The 24,940-nt window shown below is 36.3% G+C and overlaps 3 protein-coding genes across 3 annotated transcripts; all 3 read right to left on the reverse strand.

The window, feature by feature from the left end:
- Positions 1-1,333: 1,333 nt before the first annotated feature.
- Positions 1,334-4,712, reverse strand: LOC121807188. Its single transcript, XM_042207432.1, has 2 exons — positions 4,557-4,712; positions 1,334-1,882 (listed from the first exon to the last, which is right to left on the reverse strand). The coding sequence occupies exons 1-2, from the start codon at positions 4,710-4,712 to the stop codon at positions 1,334-1,336; spliced, it is 705 nt and encodes a 234-aa protein (XP_042063366.1).
- Positions 4,713-12,158: 7,446 nt separating this feature from the next.
- LOC121803134 (RING-H2 finger protein ATL66-like) lies at positions 12,159-12,886 on the reverse strand. The gene has a single exon (XM_042202838.1). The coding sequence runs from the start codon at positions 12,760-12,762 to the stop codon at positions 12,322-12,324; it is 441 nt and encodes a 146-aa protein (XP_042058772.1). The 5' UTR covers positions 12,763-12,886; the 3' UTR covers positions 12,159-12,321.
- Positions 12,887-23,706: 10,820 nt separating this feature from the next.
- Positions 23,707-24,564, reverse strand: LOC121809949 (ethylene-responsive transcription factor ABI4-like). Its single transcript, XM_042210803.1, has one exon. It carries the CDS (start codon positions 24,562-24,564, stop codon positions 23,707-23,709), a length of 858 nt encoding a protein of 285 aa, XP_042066737.1.
- Positions 24,565-24,940: the final 376 nt, after the last annotated feature.

Below are 24,940 nucleotides of genomic sequence, written 5' to 3' on the forward strand. Positions count from 1 at the left end.
AATTAAAAGTCCAATAGTCCCTGGACTATCGGTGTATCTCGCTTATAGTCTTTGGACGTCAAAAATATCGACAGTAGTCCCTAGACTAAGAGTTTATTTCAAAGTTGGTCCTTTTAGCTTTTTTCCACCTGAAAATGCCCTTTTGAGGTGCTGGACAATTTGATATTTTTACACTTTTAACATTTTAAATCTGATATTATTTCAGTGATGTACGAAATCTGATATTATTTCAAAATTATCATTCTTCTCCCCTTTTGGCATCCTTCACTTTGTTTCTTTATTTCAATATTAGATATAATTTTATAAATTAAATTTTAAATTAGATTTTTAAATATCAATAAATTATTATTAATTATTAAAATTATTAAATAACAAAAATTAATATTTTTAATCAATATTTGATAGTGTCTAATATTTAATCAATAAGGTATACCGACGCCAACTTATTTTTAATTAATATTTAATTTTAATCATAAATAAATCATATAACACGATTTATTCTAAAATAAATATGCATCTAATGTAAGAATAATATAATTTTCATTTATTTATTTGAAAATAATCAAAATTAATTAGAAAATTTAAACAAAAATACTCCTATATAAAATTTTTAGTAGTATCAAATTTTTAGCCAAATTCATAATATTTAATCACAAGCAATTATAACAATCGAACGAAGGCTAAGTAGAATAACTCTTATTTTTTCATTATTATTTTTTTGTACTTCTTCAATTCAGCTGAATATTATATTAAATAATAAAAATTGATAGTTTTAATTAATATTTATAGTGTCCATCAATTAACAGTTTTAATTAAAAAAATTTATTGATATTTAAAAACCGGTTCCAACTTTTTGTATAAAACCGGTTCTGGTTCCTAACCAGGAATCGGATTACAATTCAATTTTTTTTATAATTTAATATACTAATAAATCTAACTCAATTGAATTGAAATAAAATAACTTGAAACATTTAGTGATTTTAAGATTTAAACAAAGTCAAATTTGCAAGCTCTGTTTTCTAAAGTATTTAAAATATTTAAACTGTGATGCTTTGAATCTATAATTATTTCTCCAATCTATTTTTATGAACTAACTAGTCCTGCTTATTCGGCCGGTTCCGATTCTAACCGGGTTGGTTGACCGGTTAACCGGTTTCAATTTTTCATAAATTCTAGAACCGGAACTGAAACTGGAACCGGCCGGTTAAGAACCGGTCGGTTCTGGATCGAAACCGGAATCGATGTATAATTTTAATCCGAATCTATTTTATAATTTTAAATAATTCAATACTAATAAAAACGGGCCACATTTGGTCCATTTTGGACGGTTCCGTTAAAATTTGACGGAAACCCTAAAATTTGACCTAAACCTCACGAGGAGGCCTTCGGCGCCGCCGATCTCGATGAAGATCAGCTCCTCTAACGAGGAATTGCGGGGTGAGGGTGGAGTTAGGGTTGCGGGGGGGGGGGAGGGGGCTGGGGGTGTAGTCGGAGACATATCCGAAGCTGAGCTCAGTGACGTGCGAGGTATGGCGGAGGTGTAGAAGAAGTCGCAGACGACGCCGTGGGGGGCGGAGGAGCAGAGGTCGTCGGGGAAGAGGCGGCGCCAGGGGTTGCCTGGGCTGACGGAGTCGAGGATGCGGTCGAATTGCCTGTCCTTGCACGTCACCGTCCACTCGAGGACGATTTTGGCGGAGCTTGGGGAGGGGCAGTGCGGCGGCGGTGTGTAGGCGGCGAGGACCGGCGGCTGGCCGTAGGTGAAGGAGAAATCGTGTTGGAGAAGGGGGTAGGAGCATGGTGCGGTGACAGTGAGCTGGATTGGTTTGGTGAGGGAGGAGGAGGACCGAAGGTGATGGTACGGTGGAGCTTGGCGGCGGAGATGCTGGAGGGGGGAATTTCCGTAAAAAATTTGACGAAATCGTCCAAAAATGGACCAAATGTGACCCGTTTTTATTTGTGAGGGACCGAATAATTTAAAAGATAATGTTTTGGACCAAAATAAAAAAATCGCAATATGTTAAGGACCAAAATGGACGTTTAGTCCTAATAAAATAATAATCAAACATTTGAAAATATAACAAATAATACCTAAAAATTCCAATAAATACACAATAAAATGCAAACCAACAATACAATAATATTCGTAAATGGGTAAGAGGATGCTAAGTGTAATAGGTTGGACTAGTTTATGTTGGCAATTCTTTTATAAAATAAGGAGTTCTAAAATTTAGCTTTTTTTTAAACGAATTTTAAATTGAATTCCATTTCCCTTTTTTTTTGCTAAATAAATATTCGATAGAATTTTCAATACTAATTGATCTTGTTATGACTTTTTGGTTTAATACGGAACAGTTAATAAATCATTCATAAACAAGTTAAAATAGTATATTACATAAATTTATTATAAAGTTAAATTTCTATCATATGAAATGATATTGTATTTATATAGTTCTTTTGTAAATTAAAAACAAACTTATGATGTTCTACTAATAGTAGTAGTTAGTTTAACAAAGTGAAGGATGCCAAAAGGGAAGGAGAATGATAATTTTGAAATAATATCAAATTTAGTACATTACTGAAATAATATCAAATTTAAAAAGTTAAAAGTATAAAAAGACCAAATTACCCAACACGGCAACACCCCAAAAGGGCATTTTCGGGTAAAAAAAAAGCAAAAATGACCAATTTTGAAATAAACTCTTAGTTCAGGGACTACTGACGATATTTTTAAAGTCCAGGAACTATGTGCGAATGTGCGATATACACCCATAGTCCAAGGACATTTTTGTAGTTCACTCTTTTTTTAAATATCACCATCTATATTTTATTTTCTCTTCACTTAACATAGTACAAAATAACATTATATAAAATCTCGTTTCTGAAAGAAATGCTTCATGTTGTTTGGGAGGAGGATATGAATTTTAATGCAAAGTAAAGAGGGATATAGAGAAATTATGGTTAAAATATTGGTAGTGTGAAAATGTGACTTACCTTATTAGAAAGAGAAAAATACCATAAATAGATAAAGAAAAATTTGGTGGAAGTCCTAAATGAAAAAAAAAACCAATTTTTTTAACGACTGTAATATTTTTATTAGTTTATCAATTGAGTTAATTGGTATTGCTCTAGTTTGTATCGAGGGTTAAAATATGACTTTTGCCGTGAAATTTGTCAAGACTTACCTTCAAAATAAGATTCGAGATGAGTAATTAAATGACGATTTGATGACATATAGAGAAATGATCATCTTTGCTAGTATTGCTACTATTCCTAATAAAAGAATTTTTGAAAACGTTTTAATGTTTGGAATATTTCTAGAAGTTAGTTATCATGGTCACATGCGCTATAATGATGATTGATTTGTGTTATAGTATTATTTATTTTGTTATAATTAATCATTTATTTTTTTTATCCGGTCTTTCCATTTCCAACTTCTGGATCCACCGCTATTTGTGAAGCTGAACTTTTCTGTCACTCACTGACAATGTTATTACTATTGAGGCTGTTCTCTTCGCCCATATACTTAATTGATATTTCTCTTGGCTTGAATCTTAAATTTTTTTATTACTATATTTCTTGATTGAGGCCCGACCATTAAATTTCAGATTAGCGAACGTCATGTGATTAGGGTATATTACTTTTTTATTTATATTTTTCCTTTTCTTATGAATTCTATACTACTCCATTCGTGACTAATCATGTAAAATGCATATACTATTTGACAACTAATTAATTCAGTTTGTAGCACTAGGTTTAATTGGTGTAATTTAAGTGAGGTTTAGGTGTACTACTTAACTTTCGTCTCGTTACAATTATCAAAAGATAAGCGCTTTAACAAGCTGTAAAAGAATAACTACAAAGTAGTGTCTAATCCTAGTACTAACACGTATCTCGAATATGAATTATACAGTTTCCAAGTTAGGCAAAAAGTAGATAACAAAAAATAAAATTGAGTTAATCTAACTTATTGCTCACATGCTCAAGTTATTATCAATAAATAAGCAAAAAAAGAAAAAAGAAAAGTACAAACAAATTGGCTCTTCGGTTTCCCACCGTGTCATGACTGGCTAAACAAATTGGCCGGAAATTCTGCCAAGAAGGCCTTAAGAGCGTCCCCTATAGGGGAGCCGCGGCTCCCTATAGTGAGAGTCATGGAATTCGGGGGGGGGGGGGGGGGGGGGGGGGGGGTGTGCCCAGGAGAGAGCCACGCCGGCGACTCGGCCGAGAGCCACGGCTCCTTAAATTTCGAATTTTTTTTAATATTTTCAATTTTTTTTATTAATACCTCGTTCCACTCTTTTTTTTATCTCACACACATTTTACCCCATTCTCTTCAATTTTTATACAACTTTCGAAAAATGCAAGGAGGAGATGATAATTCTCCCGACTATGGAGATTCGGGATACGAGAGCTTTCCACCTCCCCAACACTGGAGATCGAGTCCCACCCCCCCTCCATCCCAGATGTGGAGTCCACCATCGCCGGCGGTGGGGGGCGAAGCGACGGCGGCAGTGGGGGGTGAAGCCACGGTGGCGGTGGGAGTCGAGGCGGCAGACCTGCACGAGGCGCCGGCGGCGATGAAGAGCAGCAAGGTAGCCGTGGTGGCGGGACCGTAGCGGGGTCGGAGATGGCGATGGCAGTAGTGGTCGACGGGGGACTCTATACACAGAGGCGGAGTCCGTTGCTATTGCTAGGGCCTGGGACGCGGTCATGACGGATGCCATAGTTGGCACGGATCAGACCGACATATGCTTCTGGAAGCGTGTCCTGGCGGTGTACAATGAATTCAAACCACCAGGTAGCGCCGAGCGTACACACGACCAGGTCAGGAAGAAGTTCGGCAGGATCACTACAGCCCTCAAGAGGTCCATTGGCATATACGAGAACCAAATGCGCACTGCTGAGAGTGGCCACATCGAAGCCGACATAAAAGCGTTGTCGATGTAGTTGTACAATACTGAAGGCAACCCCAAGTTCGCCTACTGGGAAGAATTCCTCGTTCTGCGGGACTCCCGAAATTCAGAGCCATCTGCGAGGAAGAGATTGCTCCTAGGCCGAAGCGTACAAGACTCGGTAGGGCCGACAACTACAGTAGTAGTAGCGGCTCACGTCCCTTCGACCTCAACGATGATGTTTTGGGGGAGCCATCCTCGTCACTCTCCCGGTGCCCACGTCCACAGAGGAAGCAGTCCTCAATCCGAGACGCTAGATCCGCCTCCCAACACTCTGTTGCGGACGCGTCTGCATCCTGCCCCGGACCGGCCTAAGTGGCGTTGAACAACACCCTGGAGGTGCAGAAGACGAAGCAACTTCAGGATACTTTGTCCTTGTATGAGAAGTCGGCCGACCCGCCTACCAAGCGGATATACTACGACCTCATATTGCGGCTGAGGTCGAGGTTGGGGTGGGAGGAAGCGGCGGCGGCTGGAGCTGAGGGCGGCGACAGTGACGGCGATGGCGATTCAGCTGGTGAAGAAGAAGGGACTAATTCTGATGACGCCACCGAGTAGGCGGCGGTGGCGGTGTTTTTTCGGTGTTTTGTTAGTGTTTTAAAAAAAATTCGTTGTATAATTACCCCTTTCTATAATATAACGAAGATTTGGTTTTAATTTTTATTTTTATTAAATTATGCATTTTTTTATAATTATTATAGTCCGATAATTTTTATTATAGTTAAATTAAAATACCTCAAAAAATGAAAAAAAAAATAATATTTGATGGCTTGGGCTTGTCCACTATAGTGTTAACAAGTATTTTTGGTGGACACTCTGAGTTATGTATTTTGTCAACAACGAAATAACAATTGTAATAGTACGGCCCAAAAAAATATAATTCAACACTAAATAAGATGAAGGGATGAAATGAAATTTCAAGTTCACAACAAAAATATTTTGACAAAAAAATTTATTGAAATGTATACCCACCGTCCCATAAGAATATTTACTTTTGGTTTTAATGCACAACTAGTAAAGTTAAAAGAGATGTAGAAAGAAAAAGTAATTAAAGTAATGTTAGTGGAGAATGAGTCTTACCTCATTAGAGAGAAATAAGTTTTCAAAATTAGAAAGTGCATATTCTTGTAGGACGAATGGAGTATTAGTTTTATACTCCATCCGTCAGCAAAGAATATGCACTTTGGGATCGGCACGAGTTTTAACGTAAAATTGGTAAAGTAAGAGAGATGTAGAGAGAAAAAGTAATTAAAGTATTGTTAGTGGAGAATGGGTCACACCTCATTAGAGAGAAAAGACTTTCCAAAATTAGAAAGTGCATATTCTTGTGGAATGAACTAAAAAGGAAAGAGTGCATATTCTTGTAGGACAGATGGAGTAATAAAATGTGAGCGAGAATGAGTTAGTGGAATGTGTTCCCACTACAAAAAAAGTATAAGTGGAAGGTGACAAGAGAATGAGTCTTATCTCATTAGAGAGAAATAAGTTTTCAAAATTGGAAAGTGCATATTCTTGTAGGATGGATGAAGTATTAGTTTTATAATAAGAGTGAACTACATAAATGGTAACTGATCTTTCACTTTCGCACATAAATGGTACCTGATCTTTATTTTATATCGTTTTTGGTACCTATAAATCACATTTTTGGTACCTGATGCAATTTTGACCCCAAAATACCCTCTAAACAAATTCATTTTTCCATTTGTGTCATAAATGATATTTTGGGCATTGACAAAACTAGTACCAAATGTGATATTATAATATCTTCTCTCATTATCCTCACTCTTTATACTATTATTATTAATCAATATTAATATTATTATTTTGATGTTATAAATTAATAAATAATTTAATTTTTAATATCATTTAAATATAATTAATCATAATTATAGTTATAATTATATTTAGTTATTATAATAATATTATTGTTATAATAGTAAAAAATAGTAGTAATTAATAAATAATAATTAATGTTTTATATTAAATTAATAACTAATCAATATAGTCTTAGTCAAAATTTAAAATTGTGAATTGTATTCATAATGATAAAAAGTTGAATATTTTTAGTTAGGTGTTTCAACCCTAAAATGAGTATAAATAATTTAACTAAAAATATTCAATCGATTTAATTTATTTAAATAATTAATTTAATTAGGTGTTTTGTTATTGATTTATATTATGAATGCAATTATATGTATGTATAAAACACTAAAAAGAAAGAAGAAAAAGAAGTGAAAAGAAAAAAAAATAAACGAAGGAGAAAAAAGAAAGAAGAAAGGAAGATAAAATACTAAAATGAAAGAAGAAAATGAATAAAAAAGAAAGAAGAATAAACTAAAGAAGAAAAAAAGAAATAAGAAAGGAAGAAAAAGAATCACATATTTGGTTCTATTTAATTGAAATTCAAAAAATATCCTCCATAACAAAAAAATCACATGTTTGGTACCTAGGGTTATTTTTGTCATGGAGTACCAAAAATGATATAAAATAAAGATCAGGTACCATTTATGTGCCAAAGTGAAAGATCATGTACCATTTATGTAGTTCACTCTTATAATAAAACTAATATCACACCCGTGCTATCCACGGTCCATTTCATTTTCTTCGCACGTATTAAAAAATGATTTTGCTAAAAAGTACTCCCTCCGTCCCATAATAGGTGGCACACTTGGGGATTGACATGGGATTTTAGGTGATGTTGTTTTGTGTGGTGGGTGGAGAGAGAAAATAATATATTTTTATTAATGTAAGAGAGAGCTTTTTTCAAAAAAGGAAATATGACATCTTTTGTGGGACAAACTAAAAAGAAAAGTGTGACATATATCGTGGGACGGAGGAAGTACATGATAAATAAATCTAATGTATCTACTGCTGACTTTCTTGCAGGTAAGGGGGTTCAGACCCCTGCCCTTACTTACTATGATCCAATCTCTGCGCCTCGGTATCTGAATGCGCTGGTTAGGATGGACCAGCTGGGATATCCTAACTTCCGATTCCGACGTAGAGATGTGGGTTGATCCAGCTTCTTTGGTGGTTGGTTTTGATAATTTTTCGTTTCTCCCTCGTATGTGTATAGTCAGTTTTTTTCAACTCGATAGTACGGAGGATCTCGACTTGTGGGACCTCTATTTGGCTTCTTCGTGTTCTTGTTTAGATCCTAGTCACTTTTGGGCTAAGATCATGTTGTTAGAACATTTTATTTTGATATTATTTACGGGTTGGAGGTCTGCCTAAACCTCCCGCCCACAAAGGGCGTTTTTTATTAAAAAAATATTTATAAGTCATTATGAATTAGAATTGATTCATTTAAACTCACAAGCTAAATTATTCGAATAGATGATCCGTTCAAAGCCCACTCAATCCAATTATAAAAAATAAACAAAGTATTAGTAATTGTTTAACTTTGAATTTATGCATTGTTGCCTCAATCGTTCTTTTTTCATGAATTTCTTTCTCTTCCCCTTACCTTCCTCTTTTTTCTTATTTTTGAAATAAAACAAATTAGAGTACAACTTCTTTTTGGTCTAAAACATATGATCAAATTACGAATTTTGTCCATAACATTCATTTTCAGGTTTTCGGGTCCATAACATACGAAAATCGCTCTCGGTTAGGTCCTTTTTGGACGGCTCCGTTAAAATACGCAAGTCAACCGTTACTTAGCAAAAGTTTGACTAAATTAAACAAAAAACTAGATTATTAGTGCCTAAATAATTTACTAATTATTTTCTTAAAAAACACCAATTATCTTTTTTTCTTAAAAAAACACTAACATTTATTAATTGTATTAAAAAATAAAAAACACTAACATTTTGTTCTTGTATTACTCTTACTCTCTTTCTTCCCCACACAATCAGCGAAGAACCCTACTTCTTCGTCTGGTTTCCCCCATCCCTGCAACACACCGACAAACCGTTTGAAATGCATTGGTAGACTTCCAGCGGCAATTCCGGAGACAACGGCTGTTGGCGCGACCTTCGATTTAGGACCCTGCGCTGCTTTTGTAAAGAGGTAGCGGCACTCCGAATCGTCAGTAGTGACATTAATCAAGGCGAAGCCTCTTCTTCGTCAACCTCAGTTGTTGCTTCTGATTTAGGGTTGGTTTTAGCAGAAATTAATGAAAACGTTGAGGCTGTAGAGTTGATGTTGGACGAAATTAAAGCAGAAATGAAGGCAAAATTGGAGAAATTAGTGTATGTTGTTGTATATGCTCTATGTTTTGTAGTTATTGTTGGGTTATTTTGTATGGTGAATTAATTTGATGAAAATCCTAGTTTTGTCTGAATTTTGTATTTTGAGTTCGATCCATTTGCGAGCTAGCTTGCTTGCTTCTTCTTCTTTGGCATTCGAACATGTTCTTGTTCGAAATTGGGTTTTGAATTTGGGGCATAAATATGCAAAAATATACGTGCGAAAGCCATCCTTCATATTCATAAAGTAATTCAAACTGGTCCTAAACAAACGTTACGTTACTTGCAGCTGGTTGCATCTTCACATACCAAAACAAAACAACACTCAAATCCAAAAACCAACAATCCAGCAACAGGCAGGAAAACCAGCAAGTATTCATTGTATATGTTACATGACAAAAAACCGATCACACTAAATCAATCTGTTTTCTTCCCTCCTTTCTTCTTTCGAGTGAGTGAGGATGAACCATGTTTCTTGTTGAGAGGGTTAGAGGATGAGGCACCGCCTTCGGGAAGCATGTTCACGATCGTACTTTGACAACGTGCCCTACAGTCTCCAACTTTGCTCTTCAACTTCTCGATCTTCTTCCGTATCTTGGGGCCGACACAGTCCTCGAGCCTTTGAGCCATCTTTCGCCGGGTTGTGAATCTGTCCATCAGATACATACGGATGCATTCCAGCATACCATATAATGGCTTATCACGTGCAAAAAGTAAAACCCAGTTATTGCACTCCGAAATATTATTCACGAGTATATCACATTTGGCCTCAAAACCGAAGAAGGCTCGGCTCCAGTGCTCCTTCGAAGTATGTGTGGTCAGCCACGTGTGTGCTCCAGAGTTTATTTGCTTGATTTCATCCATGACCCTGTCGAAGGCATATTCAGTCGTCGCACGAGCGGCTTCCCAAATCTTGTCCTTCAACGTTGTCGAGGTGAACACCTTCCGGAAGTTATTATGCATATGCCAAACACAGAAGCGGTGCTAGGCCATATGGCAGCAACTCCGTACCGCATTGATCAACCCCTGCCAACATAGTAAATTATGCATAAGTCCATAATTAGCAACTGTGATTATGATAACTTTCAGAGTATATATACCTTTTGTCTATCCGATATAAATGTCCACTTGCATGAGTCATTGATTTCCAAATCTTTGACTAAAAATTCCAGGAACCAGCTCCACGTCTCTGTACTCTCGACGGCTACAACGGCAAATGCAATGGGAAATATCTGTCGTTCGGGTCTAATCCAATGGCTGTCAACAGTATGCCCTTCGCTTGCCCCCTCAGGTGACATCCATCCAGACCCACAATACGTCTACAATGTTGCTTGAATAACGTTTTGCACGCTTCATAGCAAACATAAATGCCAGAGAACTTCTCAGTCCCATCTGACAGCCGCCTCGTAGCTAGCATAACGGTGCTCCCTGGATTAGACCTAATAATCTCTGCCCTGTAATCATGTAACCTCTTGTATTGCCTGATTACATCACCCTCGATCACCTTCCTCGCTTGTGCCACTGCACGCTGTGCCTTTCCAAAGGAAAAAAAGATAATTGGTGCTTTTTAAGAAAATAATTAGCAAATTATTTAGTAACTAATAATCTAGTTTTTTGTTTAATTTAGTCAAACTTTTGCTAAGTAACGGTTGATTTGCGTATTTTAACGGAGCCGTCCAAAAAGGACCTAACCGAGAGCGATTTTCGTATGTTATGGACCCGAAAACCTGAAAATGAATGTTATGGACAAAATTCGTAATTTGACCATATGTTTTGGACCAAAAAGGAGTTGTACTCAACAAATTATTAACATTAAAAAATCTAAAATCCTAATCTTGTGTGTAGTTTTTTTATCAGTTAGTTATATACAAATAAACTATTATATAATAAATCAACTTATAGTATAAAATCATTTTGATTTTGTATAATTTAAAATTTAAATATATTAGTTCTAACTAATTCCGTGTTTATTCTATTATCAAACAATTCAAAATATAGAGATGATATCAGTTTCTTATTCAATCATCAACATTTTTAATTATATTAATCCACGAATTTATGTTGAATACATGCATTATATAACAGTACTAATTTGATAAGATATATCTTAACATGTACATTCCAATTAATTTATTATTTGATGCATGATTATTTTACATGTATATACTGAGTTAATTTATTTTATTTTGGAGTAGTACTTATGTATCCATTTAAAATAGTATAGCTTCCTATCCCACCTTAGCACCACCTCTCAATCCTAAAACATGGTATGCGCTTCCACCTATGTTTCACAATAGCATACCGGCAGCGCTGTGCAAGATTAGATCCAAATGGTCTGTTATGGTACAAACGACCGGCCTTTTAAATTTCACTCAACGAATCAACCAAGGTACCCCTAAACTATAAATCAAACTTTCGCTTAATATTTTCATAAATTGGACAACGATCAGAATGGAAAAGTGTAGCTATAGTTTCGAAATAAATTTAAAAGCACACACCTGTAATGAATTTGTTAACAAAATATTTGAATAAATGTTAACGTACCCTTCATTTTTTTCATGAATGTATGCCTGTTACATCTATTCTTTTCTTCTCTTCCTTGCGGCAAGTTCTCCATTTGTGATTGATGAAAAAAATAGTTTGATTGATATAAATTGTTTAGAGAAAAACTTCTGTATCCCATCCTTTAATTTCATCTTATAGCAATCAATTTCTGTTCGTCTTCCTACTCGATAGTAGTAAATGGGGCTGGGATCCCCTGCTGTGCTATTAAGCACATACCCATCAAATTTTTTTATAATAAGAGATATTAAATGCGCCTAAACTGGCATGTGATTGACGATAGAAATTAGATTATGATAAAATAGAAGATATTTGCGTTGGGTAAAAGATAATTGAACAACTCCAACGTCGTTAGCTTTTCGAAATCTTAAAAAAGAGCATATTGTAAAAAAATGAAATAAATAACGACAGGGAGAGAAATTATGTGATGATATGTGATAAATAAGATGGCCCAAGACAGAACACCCAAATCAATTAATTATCCCTAGTTTTTGAAAAAGAATACTCGAAATTATCTACAGTTTCCAGCAAAGATTCTACAATCTATGCAAAAAAAAAAAGCAGCTTTACACTGCAACAGTATATCCCACTTTGGAATGAAAAAAAGAAATGGCGAGTCAAACAGGTGAGTCGAATCGGATAGAGGAGCGGCAGAGTGGGCAACTCGACTGAGTGAGGAGCCACTTATCGACGCACTCGGAGTGGAAGCAATGTTGGCAGGGCGGCAACACTTTCACCTTATCTCCGTCGCCGAATATTCCGAGGCATATGCAGCACTCTCCTTCCGCCTTGTGGAGCACGATGGGGAGGCCGGCGATGGCGGCGGCGTCGAGTCCCAGCCGTGGAGGGAGGGGAAGCTGCACGCTCGGTGGGGGCGGGGGGTCGAAGCGGCACACCCACCGCGCGTAGAGGAAGAGCAACCCCACCAGGAGAATCACGGAGAAGAGGACAACGATGAGGAAGAGCGTGCGCCCTCGGATTTGGAAGCTGCTGTCGTCGAATTCCGCGTAGTGCCACTTGAACGGCTGCATCGAAGGCTCCGGCTCAGACGACGTCATCGATTTGGGAATGAAGATTACTGATGCAATTGGATTGGATTTGAAGAGGAAGGGGTTTATTAATAGAGATGAGTTCCGCTTGCATATGCACGCGCCACGGGAGGCGCGTGCTTCTGTTTAGGCATTAAACGTGTTGGGATTAGGGAGTTTATTGGATGTTAATTGGATCAACTAATTTCATTTCGGCTCACCTATTTTCTTTGGGTTTAATTTTGGTTCCATTAATCAAATATCTTTGTTTTATTTTAATGTAAAAATATAGTATGTCGTTTCAATATTAGTTTCTACTTCCTTTCTTGAAAATATGAACATTTAAGTTAACATAGATTTTAATGTATAATTGATAAAGTAAAAAAAAAATTTAAAATATTGCTAGTGAAAATGGGTCTCACCGATTAGAAAGAAATGAGCCTTTAAAATTAGAAAGTGCATGCTTTTTAGGGACGGACTAAAATGAAACGAGTTCACTCTCATTAGTGATGAAGAGAGTAATAAATTTCATCACGTAACATTTTAAGATTGATTATGTGCGCGTGGTTTTGTTCAGGTTTGGGAAAAACAATGGTCTATTTTAAATTTGGCTAGATATTATTTGGATATTATGACAGAAAAAATTAAATACAAGAGCGATGGCCGATGGAGTATATAAAATATCTTCTATTAAGGGTGTCCACTATAAGGTTGACACGCCCAATAGCCCCGCTACAGTTTTTTGTCCATAGCCCCAATTTTTTATCCATAGCCCCAAAATTCTATTTCCGCCACTATAGTGGACAACTCCAATAGCCCCAAAATTTTATAATCAACTTTCATTTTATAATATATCAAGTAATTATTAACAAATTTATCGGGCTCTAATTAGTGGATTAAGAAAGGCCGACTATACGAATTAAAAATAAAAATAAAAATAAAAATAAAAATAAAAATAAAAATACAAATACAAATACAAATACAATACAAATTAAAATTAGAATTACACACTAAATTAAAATTAAAATCACACACTACATTGAATCTAGTACAAATCACTACCAAGTTTACACAACGCCACTACCTCCCCTACGTGCTCATACTTCTTCAATCAAATCGGCCTGCAGTGTGTTATGTGATGTGGTCCTGCGCATATCAGCGAAGCGTTGGATCAAATATTCATTGCTCCGTGGTACGCTACATCCTGTTGCACCTGTTGAATCAGAGCATTCCAGTTGTCTCTCCACAAATTGTTCATTTCCGACCCCAAATTGTAGTGAGAGAAATTTGTATAGATGTTGTGTTTGAATGGTGTGAAAATAATGAATGGAGTGGGGTGTATTTATAGGTGAATTGAAATGTAAAAAAAAATAAAAAATTCGCGCCGAATAGCCGCGGCTTCTTCCTCGTTACACTATAGGCGCCGCGCCTATAGGCGCGGCTATAGCTCCATCGCCGCGTCCTCGCCCCGCACGCGGCTATCCCGCGTCCGCCGCCTCCCTCCCCCCTCGCCGCGTCCACCTCCGGGGCGGACAACTCCGCCACTATAAGGCGCCCCGCTTCCGCCCCAAACGCGGCTATAGCCGCGGGCGTGTTATAGTGGATGCTCTAAGGACTAGGGATATTTGATGAGCTAGCCAAGTCCAACTACTTGAGAATACGGTTGATCATAAAATGACATGACCCAAAATAGCTGGTAATTGAAAAATTATTTCATACTCCTACCATTTTATTAATACTAGTTATAAAATCAGCAATAATGGTAGAGTGATAGTTGGTTAATAACATGTGTTGAGCATGATAAAATTGTCACACTGAATTGACTGACTTACACTAAACGGTTCATGTCTACAGCAATCAAATTTCGTTACCCATCACATATCACATTGCGGCTAATGATATTAGGTTTCAACCTTAGTCGGTATATCACGCGTAAACCTAATAAAATATTTAATCTCTTACAAACACAATAATGCTACATACTTTTATTGAAAAAATACACTTGTGTATTCCAGTTTTCAACATTTTTTAGTAGTGCAAACATAATCAGATACTATTATTTTTTTTACTACTATTATTATTATTATTATCACATATCATTAAGTAAACAATTATCTTTCATTTTTTGCACCGCCAATTCCTAACAATCCAATTGTTACCCTTTATTAGGCAACCGACGGCGAGAGCACAGAGAGATTGGAGACCACGTGAGATGAGAGATAAGGGATCGATAAAGAAGTTAGGCTTTGAAATGGAGTTTGGGAATAAAAACGTCTTCAGAGCATCCGCAGCGGTGAGCAGGACGTTGTCCGTCAGTCCGTGCTAGCGGCACGGCACCACTGTCCGCCGCGGCGCTGCTCGATGCATAGAGCACGCCCGTACCAGCGAGCAGCTGACGTGACGCGATTGGCCAACGGCATTTCCATTGGAAATTCAATATTTTTTTAAATCGAAAATAATACCAAAAAAAAATTCAGAATGCCAAAAATATGGCCGTTTTTTACCATTTTTCTGGATTTTTTTTATTTTTATTATCCCCAAAATCATCTATAAATACACACATTCATCATCCATTTTTCACATCAAATCATCTCTCATTCATCTCTCATTCATATTTTTTCATACAACTTATATCTACAGCTTCCTCTCTCACTCAAACCCTCAAATGAATTTCACCCATCTCATTGCGGAAGCGGAGTGCGAAGAACAATAATACTATGAACAACATCGTGCCGCCTATGTCGCACCCCACCCCTCCTCCTCAACCAACTAGATCAACTCGCCGATACATCCATCGTGACCGGGAGGGAGCCAACGAAAGGCTCGTTGCCGACTATTTTTCCGACCAACCGCGGTTTCCGGAAGATTACTTTCGGCGCCGTTTTCGCATGTCAAAACACTTGTTTATGCGTATTGTCAACACATCGTCCGCCCGTGTTGAATACTTTCAAACAAGTACAGACGCAGCCGGTCGGCAAAGTCTCTTGGCGTTGCAGAAGTGTACGTGTTCCATCCGACAACTTGCTACTGGGCAAACGACTGACCTCTTCGACGAGTATTTGCATGTAGGTGAGTCCACTGGAATCCTTTGCCTTAAAAATTTTTGCGAGGGCGTTTGTTCAGCTTTTGGGGATTAATTCTTTCGGGCACCCACCACCGATGATTGCCAACGGTTGCTTCGTCTTCACGAAACAGTCTATGGTTTTCCCAGTATGCTTGGCAGCATTGATTGCATGCATTGGAGATGGAAGAATTGCCCGACTGCTTGGATGGGGAAACACTTAAGCGGCTACAAAGGCGGCGGCCCAACACTTATCCTTGAAGCGGTCGCCGACTACCGCCTATGGATTTGGCATGCATATTTAAGTGTTGTCGGATCCAACAACAACTTGAACGTGCTCTATTCTTCACCACTCTTCAATGATGTGTTGAATGGTGTAGCACTGGTGATCGACTACACCGCCAACGGAAATACATACCACATGGGTTACTATCTCGCTGATGGTATCTACCCAAGGTGGTCGACTTTCGTGAAGACACTCAGCAACCCGCAAGACCCGAGATGGGTTCTTTTTGCGTAGCGTCAAGAGTCCGCTCGTAAAGACGACGAAAGAGCTTTTGGGGTCCTTCAAGCTCGATTCAACATTGTGAAGGCCCCGTCTCGGCTATGGTACGTGAAAAATATCGCCGACATCATGTACACATGTGTATTATCTTGCACAACATGATTATAGCCGATGAAGGACCGAGGGCGGCTAGCTTTTACAACGAGGATGAAGCCAGAAGCTCAACCGCAAGGTCTCCCCCACGCCGAGGTGTGCATACGACGGTGGGTGAGAGGATCGAAACAAGGCACACAATGCGCGATACCCGAACCCACATTGAGCTACAAGAAGACCTAATCAAACACATTTGGGCAAAATTCGGCCACGAGTAGTGGATTTTTTTAATTTTATGAACTTAATTATGTAATTTTTAATTTTTAGGATTTAAATTATGTAATTTTTAATTTTTAAGACTTTAATTATGAAAATTTTAATTTTTAGGATTTTAATTATGTAATTTTTAATTTTTTTGTAATTTGTAATATTATTCCGGTTATTTTTAATGTATTTTAATATTGTGGAAATATTTTTATTTAAATTGAATAATAGAATGGTGGGACCCTTGAGCTTATCCTTGCGGAAGAGCACGGATGTGGGTGTTGTTCTCTTGCCTAAGAGTAGGGAGTAAAAGTGGGTCCGGGCCTACATCCGTTCTCGTTGGCAAGAGCACGGATGTGGATGCTCTCATGTTCGTTTTAATGTCAGAGTCTATTTAAAATGTGTAAATCATGTGATTCCATTTATTTTTTAGGATATGGAATAGAACCGTAGAACATCTAAGAAGGAATTTATAAGACGTTCTAACAATAGATTAAACAATATCGAACTAAGAACGTAATATCTTCAAATCAAGAGACACTATTTATCTAAATCTAAGATAAATCATAGTACTCCTTGCTTTGTCTCCTATAGCATCCACTATAAGGTGGGCACTTCCAATAGCTCCGCCATTTTTTTATCCACAGCCACTGGCGAATCCAGTGTAGAACAAGGGGTACCACTGTACCCCCAAATCTTGCTTGCTTTAATATATTGCTTAGACAATGTTAATAGACTTGGTCTAGCCTAGCGGTAGGAACATGCTTTCTGGTCTTACAGACCCAAGTTCGATTCTCAGCGGGGGTGGTATTTTATTTTCAACTTTGCTCCTTTTGTTTTTATGCTTTGCTATTTGTAATATTAGTACTATATATTTTGCTCCATTTTGTTTTTTTTTCAATTTCATTGCGCTATTATGTTTCTATCTATTTTCTAGTTATTATACTTTTATGTATATATATATATATATATTTCATTTTGTGTATATATTATTCATTCACAATTAATAAAAATATTGATATAAGATATTCACTACTAATAAAATAAAAGAAAATGATCGATCGAATTTTAATGCTCTAAATCAATGTAAAAGTCGTACCCCCGAATTAAAAATCCTGAATCCGCCACTGTCCACAGCCACTTCGTATTTGTCCGCGCCCACAAAAAAAAGTGTCCGCAGCAATAGTGGACACTTTTTTTAGCCTCATTTCACTTTATTTTATTTTTTATATATTTTAATTCAATTAGAATAAAAATTTTAATTGAATTAACCCAGCTCCTTTTTTAAGTCAAAACCCAAAAAAAACAGAAAACTAAAAAAAGAAATAAAAAAATAAAATCAAAAATAAAAAAATCCATCTCCTTCGTCTTCTTCATCAACCCATCTTCTTCTTCACTGCAATTTGTTGCATTCTCTCAAAAAATCAAAAGAAAACGAAAAAAAGGAAATCCGGCCACCGTCGCGCCGGGGCGGACGCACCGGCGTGTCCTAGCCGCCTGCTCGCCGATGGAGCTTCCGCCCCCCTCCCAATCGTCCGCGTCGGGCGGACGCTTTTCCTACAATAGACAGCCGGGGCGGCGGCAATTCCGGGGCGGCCGGCGCGCCGCCCTTACTGTGGATGCTCTAAGAATAAGAACTTTTGAAATGATATGAATTTTATGCAAAATTGTGGAAAAAGAAAAGTGTGTTAGTAGAAAATGAGACTCACCTCATTAAACCAACTCCAACCATACACCAAAACCCATTTTTGATGTAAAAATCATCTCCAACCATACACCAAAACCCATTTTTGGTGTAAAAATCATCTTCAATCATACAACAAACTCAAATTTATTTTTAGTGTTATCTACGGATTTACACCAAATATGGTGTTACTGCAAAAATTTATGAGATGTTGCAAATCAGTCCATTATTATTTAATAAAGTGAATTAAAACAGGAAAAACAAAGTACAATAACAGATGAAGATGTCGATTTCAAAAGTATTTGACTTGATATGACGCAATTAGAAATAAACTGTTCCTCTAGACTTGCACTAGTTGATCAGTTGTGGGAACAAACATAAATTCTGAGTTGATTTTTTTTTAAAATTTTATATGCGTATTGTGGTATTTTTTTTTGTAAATGTGAAATTTTTAAATATATTTTTATTTATATTTTAATTTTATCATATATCATGTGAAGTGTATATTAATTTTCAAGTTAGTGTAATTTTTTTGATACTCCCCCGCCCCACAAGAATATGCATTATTTACTTTTTAGTTCGTCCTACAAGAATATGCACTTTCTAATTTTTGAAAGTCTTTTCTCTCTAATGAGATGAGACTCATTCTCCACTAACAATACTTTAATTAATTTTCCTCTCTACCTCTCTCTTACTTTACCAATTTTACATTAAAACCCATGTCGAACCCAAAGTGCATATTCTTTGGGGACGGAGGGAGTATAAAGTACTATATGTATATAATAAGAAAATTTATTTAACTATTTGATTTAAATTATTGATATAATGTTGTGAGATTAATGTAAAATTTAAATAAGTATGTAGGTGTAATTAAAAAGGTATAAAAAGTAGATGGATACGGAATATTCTTTTGGATTTGAGCTTAGTATAAATGATTGGAATAAAATTACTTTTGGTGTTAACATATACCCAAAAATGAGTTTGAGTAAATGGTTGGGGATGGCCTTAGAGAGAAAGAAATTTTTTTAAGTAGAAAATTTCTATTTTTAGGGAACAGACCAAAAAGAAGTTTCTATTTTTTTGAGAACGAAGGTTGTACTATTAAGACTAAAATAATATTCCTTCCGTCTCACTAAATATGAAATATTTGATTTTCTGCACAAGATTTATATATTGTTGTTTTGTGAGTTGAGTGTAGAGACAATAAAGTGAGAGAAGAAAAAAGTAGAGATGGTGTTGTTTCCAATTTAGGAAACGTTTCATTTTTAATGGGTCAATCCAAATAGGAAAACGTTTCATTTTCAATGAAAATTGTACAATGAGAGTAGTAAGTTAGTACTCCCTCGCTCCACTACAAGTCATGGATTTCTTTTCGGTACGAGATTTAAGAAAATGGTATTTATTGAGTTAAGTGAAGAGAATAAAATAGAGAAATGAAAAGAGAGTGAAGTAAGAGAAAGTAAATGTTTTATGTTTAGCTAAAAATAGAAATCAAGAAATGAGAAAAAAAATGAAAAATCAATCATTTATAATAAGATGAAGAGAGTATAATACTATTATAAAACTAAGGAAAACATATAAGTAAGGTTTTGACTTTGAAAAAAAAAAAGCAGTAGAAAAAACTCACTTTAGGATTTCTTGTTCATTAACTAATAAAGTCATATTTTGTAGTAGAAATTAGAATTTATTGACGTGCTTATTATTGGGATTTATAGCTTGATTGTTAGGCTTTCAATCAATTTCATATTATTTGGTGCTTTAATGAGTATATGTTAAGAAATAGGTGAAAAGGGGTTAAAAAGGAAGAATGAGCGCTTGAACAACATAAGGCTAATGCCACAGCTTAATACAAGATTGGGTAAGAGTTGTGCTTGAAGTTCCACCCTGTCAGGTGGAGAAGGGGAGACTACAAAGACTTATATCTGACTCGCTTTTATTTTACTAATTAAGTAATCTCTTAAGGGTATTCGGTTTGTAAGATTATATTCCATAATTAAATTTGTATTATGTTTGGTTCATGAGATTGAATCTCATGAATTAATTCTTGATGAAAAGTCGTGTGATAATTAGTCGTAGTCAACCCTCTCCTACTAAATAATCTCACAACTTAATCATAGATTATACCTTGCTACTATTTTCTCTATTAATTAAACACCACCTAAGTGTACAGGAGCTAATGTAGGTTTGACAAGTAAGAGTTGTGTGAGTTTTGTCGTATCACATCTTTCGATTGCTTGTTTATGGTAAAAACTCTTTATTTATTTTTCAGTCAGTAAGAAGGAGTGTTTTGTCATAATGTGTTCTATTTGTATATTTATAAGATGTTATTTATTGTATTTAAATATAAAATTCATTTTTTCATCCTAGACATATGTGTTTAGCAGGTGCTAGTGCCTAGTAATTATTTGCGACGAGGCTAATGGAGAGCATATTTGGTTATTTATGATCACTTAGGTGCTTGCAAAACACACTTTTTTTAGAGATAATTTTATTGACACAGTAATAATTATGTTTAATATAGACATACCAAAAATTACGAAAATTACCATACATAATTAACTTAATTATAGTCTAAGCGTGCATCTTCCTTCAAACATATATTAATACGATTTAGTATCCGAGAATAGCTAGCTTATAGCTAGGGGTGGGTAGGTACGGTATACCTTACCGAAACCACCATACTGTATACCTTACCGTAAATTCGGTATTTGAAAAAATCATACCTTTACCTTATCAAAATTTTCGGCATACCGAACTTCGGTATACCTTATTTTCGGTATGACCAATTTCCATACCGATGTCGTACCTCATTTTTGATATACCGTACCAAAGTTCGGTATACCGTACGTTTGCGGTATACCATACTTTCAAGATCAATGAAAATAAATAATTTGAGTTTTTAGAATATTATTTATATTTTATAATTAAAAATATATATATTAAATATATTTTATTCATAATTATATTTATATTTCACAATAAAATTTATTATTTAAAAAAATATAAATTATATTTTATATATAATTATATTTATATTTTATGGTATATACCTTAATTTACGGTATATACCGAATTTCGGTATAAAGCGGTAAACCGCGGTATATGAAAATTCATACCGTTACCTTACCGAAATCTTTCGGTAAGGTATCATACCGTACCGAAAATCACAGTATATTAAAAATTCGGTATTTTCGATATTTTTTCTGTATGATAAGGTCGGTATTTCGGTATTTCGATATGTTTCCCCAGCCCTACTTATAGCTATAAAATGTAACTAGCTTAGAGCATCTCCAAGGAAAAAGTTAAATGGAGAGTTAAACTAATATAACTACCATATTTATCTTTTTTCATGAAAAATCATTCTCCAAGGGGAGAGGTATTTGAGAAGGTATTATACATTTTCTCATTTTGAAGAGGTATATTTATCTCCCCATCAATAGAGAGGTAAAATCTTATAACAATCAAGGGAAAGGTATATGAGAAGGTACTACACTTTATATTTTCTAATACATTTTATACTATTATTTTATTTTTAAAAAAATAATTTATCTTTGTATATACCTTTTTCCTTTGGAATATGTAACTTTTTAAAAATGTATATTTCACAATTTAAGAAGGTAAATATATGATATACCTTTTCTATATACCTACTCCTTGGAGATGCTCTTATATACAATTTTTTTTGAATAAAGCTATACGGCCACATTATGGCCGGCCATAAATTAATTAAATAACATAAAAAATTGATTTTTTTTGAATTTTTGGTTTAATACAACTTGATTTTACTTTTATATCATCTTCATTATTTGTTGCTCAACATGTTAGTGTTACTCTTTTGTAGTTTTTGCTCAACTTATTACTACTGTCATTTCTTGATTGTTTCTCAACGTATACACTAATTCGTGATATTAATGTGTTTTACGTAATGGAATTCAAAGATAAGTATCAACTCACAAGTACATTCACACACATATAAGTTTATATCGATAATTCTAATTTTTTTATACATGTAAATAGACTAAATTAATTTTTTATGGCCGGCCACATTATGGCCATTTAGCATCACTCATTTTTTTTATATACATAAGTGAAACTACAATCAGTGAACAAGTAAGAGAATTTGTTGTCTAAGCGTATCAACTTCCGAAACTAGCTAGATCTCGGGGTGGGATTCACCCCCTGCTGTGCACAGCCGGGGCTGTGCTATTAAGCACACACACATCAAAATTTTTATAATAAAAAATATTAATACTTTAATATTATTATTTTCAAATAAAATATTAACATGGGTCGAAAAGCACCCCTGCGACGCTATCAACCACAGCAAGGGGATCCAAATCCCTAGATCTCATCAGCAATTAGGAGCTCCCATTTGGTCATATAATTAAACACATTAAAAATCAAAGAATGCACAGTTGGAAAACTCAAGAATTTAAAAAGTCAAGTGTTCTTGCTATTCAAGCTTACACGACCGTTCTTTATTAATTCCATCATTACACGTGATGCATTGTGGATAACTTTGTGTAAGATGATTCATAAAATCTAAATGAAGCTCACTACACTAACCACTATTGCAATAATTAATGATCTCGATTATTTGATACTCCCACAGTCCCAAAGCAATAATTAATGATCTCGATTATTTGATACTCCCACGGTCCCAAAATAAGTGAGCCAAAACTTTTCGCATGAAATTTAAGAAAATGAAGTTTTATTAGTAAAGTGGAAACTGAATAAAGTAAGAGAGTTAATAAAGTAGAGAGAAAAAGTAAGAGTGAGAATGTCAAAAAAAGAAATGGCTCACTTATCCTGGAGTAGAGAGAAAAAGTAAGAGAGAATGCCAAAAACGGAAATGGTTCCCTTATTCTGGGGTAGAGAGAAAAATGAGTGTGAGTCACTTATCTTGGGATAGAGAAAGTATATTTTTCCAAGAAGCCTAATTTTTAATATCAGTGAATTTCTACATGTATTATTCTTTAAAGAAGCCTAATTCCCTACTACAAGAAATTGTCATATCCATCAGATTGCATATGGTAAAGAAACATATGACAGGCTTAATATTGAAATTGCGACAACATAAAAGTTACTCTATAACAGAATCTGTTTAATTACACATTATATAACATGATACCCTAATAAAACAAAGAAAAAGGAACAATAAATCAAGAATTGAAGACATAATTCTGAAACATATTCCCCTCCTCCAAATCCTAAAACACACATAAAATGCAGGAAAATCAAGAATTCATCCCTCCATGCAACTTACCTCATATACATACAATCATATATATCTTCCAAATCTTCACCACCTCACCTCAATCATGTAACACTAACACTCTTTGCATGCAATGTCCAAAACCCTAATTTTCAGATACTATCGAAGAAGAAGGGATCGCCGTAATCCCAAATGCTCATCGCTGGATACTCCTCCTGCGCCATCATCGGCCACGACGGCGAGGCCTCGTATCCGTTCAGCACCGCCGTCGGATCCGATAGTGCTGGCACCGGCGCAGGCTCCGACAGCAGCGAACCGGTCGAGCATACGAGCGAGTTGATCTCGTCATAATTAATTGTATTCTGATTTTGATTCTGATTTTGTTGCATATTTTGGCAATCGTGATTGTTAGGGTTTGGAAAGGAAGGGTTTGTAATTGTATCGGAACTAACCCTAATTTGGGAATTCGATTCAGAAATCCCCAAATCAGGAATTCCGTACGGCTGCTGCGGAGCTAATTGGGGCAAAATGTTAGGGTATTGTACGCTAGGGTACAACCCGTACTGCACGTAATTGGGCAAGGGATAAGTGAGGCCGAAGCCGGACGGCCGCGGCAGGAGAGGGCGGAGCGTCTGCCCGGAGGAGGAGGAGGAGCTGCTCCGCGACGACGACTGCGAGGAGGAGGCGGCGCCGGTGCCGGCGGCGGCGGAGGGCTGGAGATTGAGCTGCGCGCGGGAGCCATAGAGGATGACGGCGGCGCGGTCGTAGGCGCGGGCGGCGTCCTCGGCGGTGGCGAAGGTGCCGAGCCAGCGGCGGGTGCGTTTGCGCGGCTCGCGGATCTCCGCCACCCACTTCCCCCAGCTGCGCTGGCGGACGCCGCGGTAGCGGAACTTGGCGTTGTCGGGGCCGCCCTTGCCCTTGCCCTTGCCCTTTTTGGAGGAGGTGTTGATGTTGGTGTGATCGTCTTGGGGAGGGTGCTGATTAGGGTCTGAAATTGCAGCACCGCTCATGGTGAGTGGACGCCGAGAGAGGTGGGAAATTAAAATTAAAGAAATTTTTGAGAGAGAGAGAGAGGGTTTGCCTCGTTCTGTGTTTACCCAATTGAGAAGACTGGGTGTGTTTATGCTTCTGTTCAAAGGGCTTCCACTGTAAATGGTTGAAGAGGGCGGTGCTCATGTTCTTAAATATGTTTTCTATTTTCTACCGATTTCTAAATATTTATACGACCCTGCTTGCTCTATCCCGAAGATACATTCGAGTATTTGGACATGCAATTTTTTTTAAAATTTTTTCAATTGGAAATGATACTATATATGGGATGAAGTTAACATAAGTTAAGTGCTCACTCCATAACTAATAAGTTATCACTATTTAACTTTTGCAGAG

The sequence above is a fragment of the Salvia splendens genome, chromosome 1, assembly GCF_004379255.2.
Source record: "Salvia splendens isolate huo1 chromosome 1, SspV2, whole genome shotgun sequence".
Lineage (NCBI taxonomy): Eukaryota > Viridiplantae > Streptophyta > Magnoliopsida > Lamiales > Lamiaceae > Salvia > Salvia splendens.

Coding starts and splice junctions, on each gene's coding strand:
- LOC121809949 (XM_042210803.1), bottom strand. CDS start 24,564: ATGAGCGGTGCTGCAATTTCAGACCCTAATCAGCACCCTCCCCAAGAC.
- LOC121807188 (XM_042207432.1), bottom strand. CDS start 4,712: ATGACCGCGTCCCAGGCCCTAGCAATAGCAACGGACTCCGCCTCTGTG. Junction 1,883..4,556: donor GCCGCCGGCGCCTCGTGCAG/GTCTGCCGCCTC, acceptor TCCCCCCTCCAG/CATCTCCGCCGCCAAGCTCC.
- LOC121803134 (XM_042202838.1), bottom strand. CDS start 12,762: ATGACGTCGTCTGAGCCGGAGCCTTCGATGCAGCCGTTCAAGTGGCAC.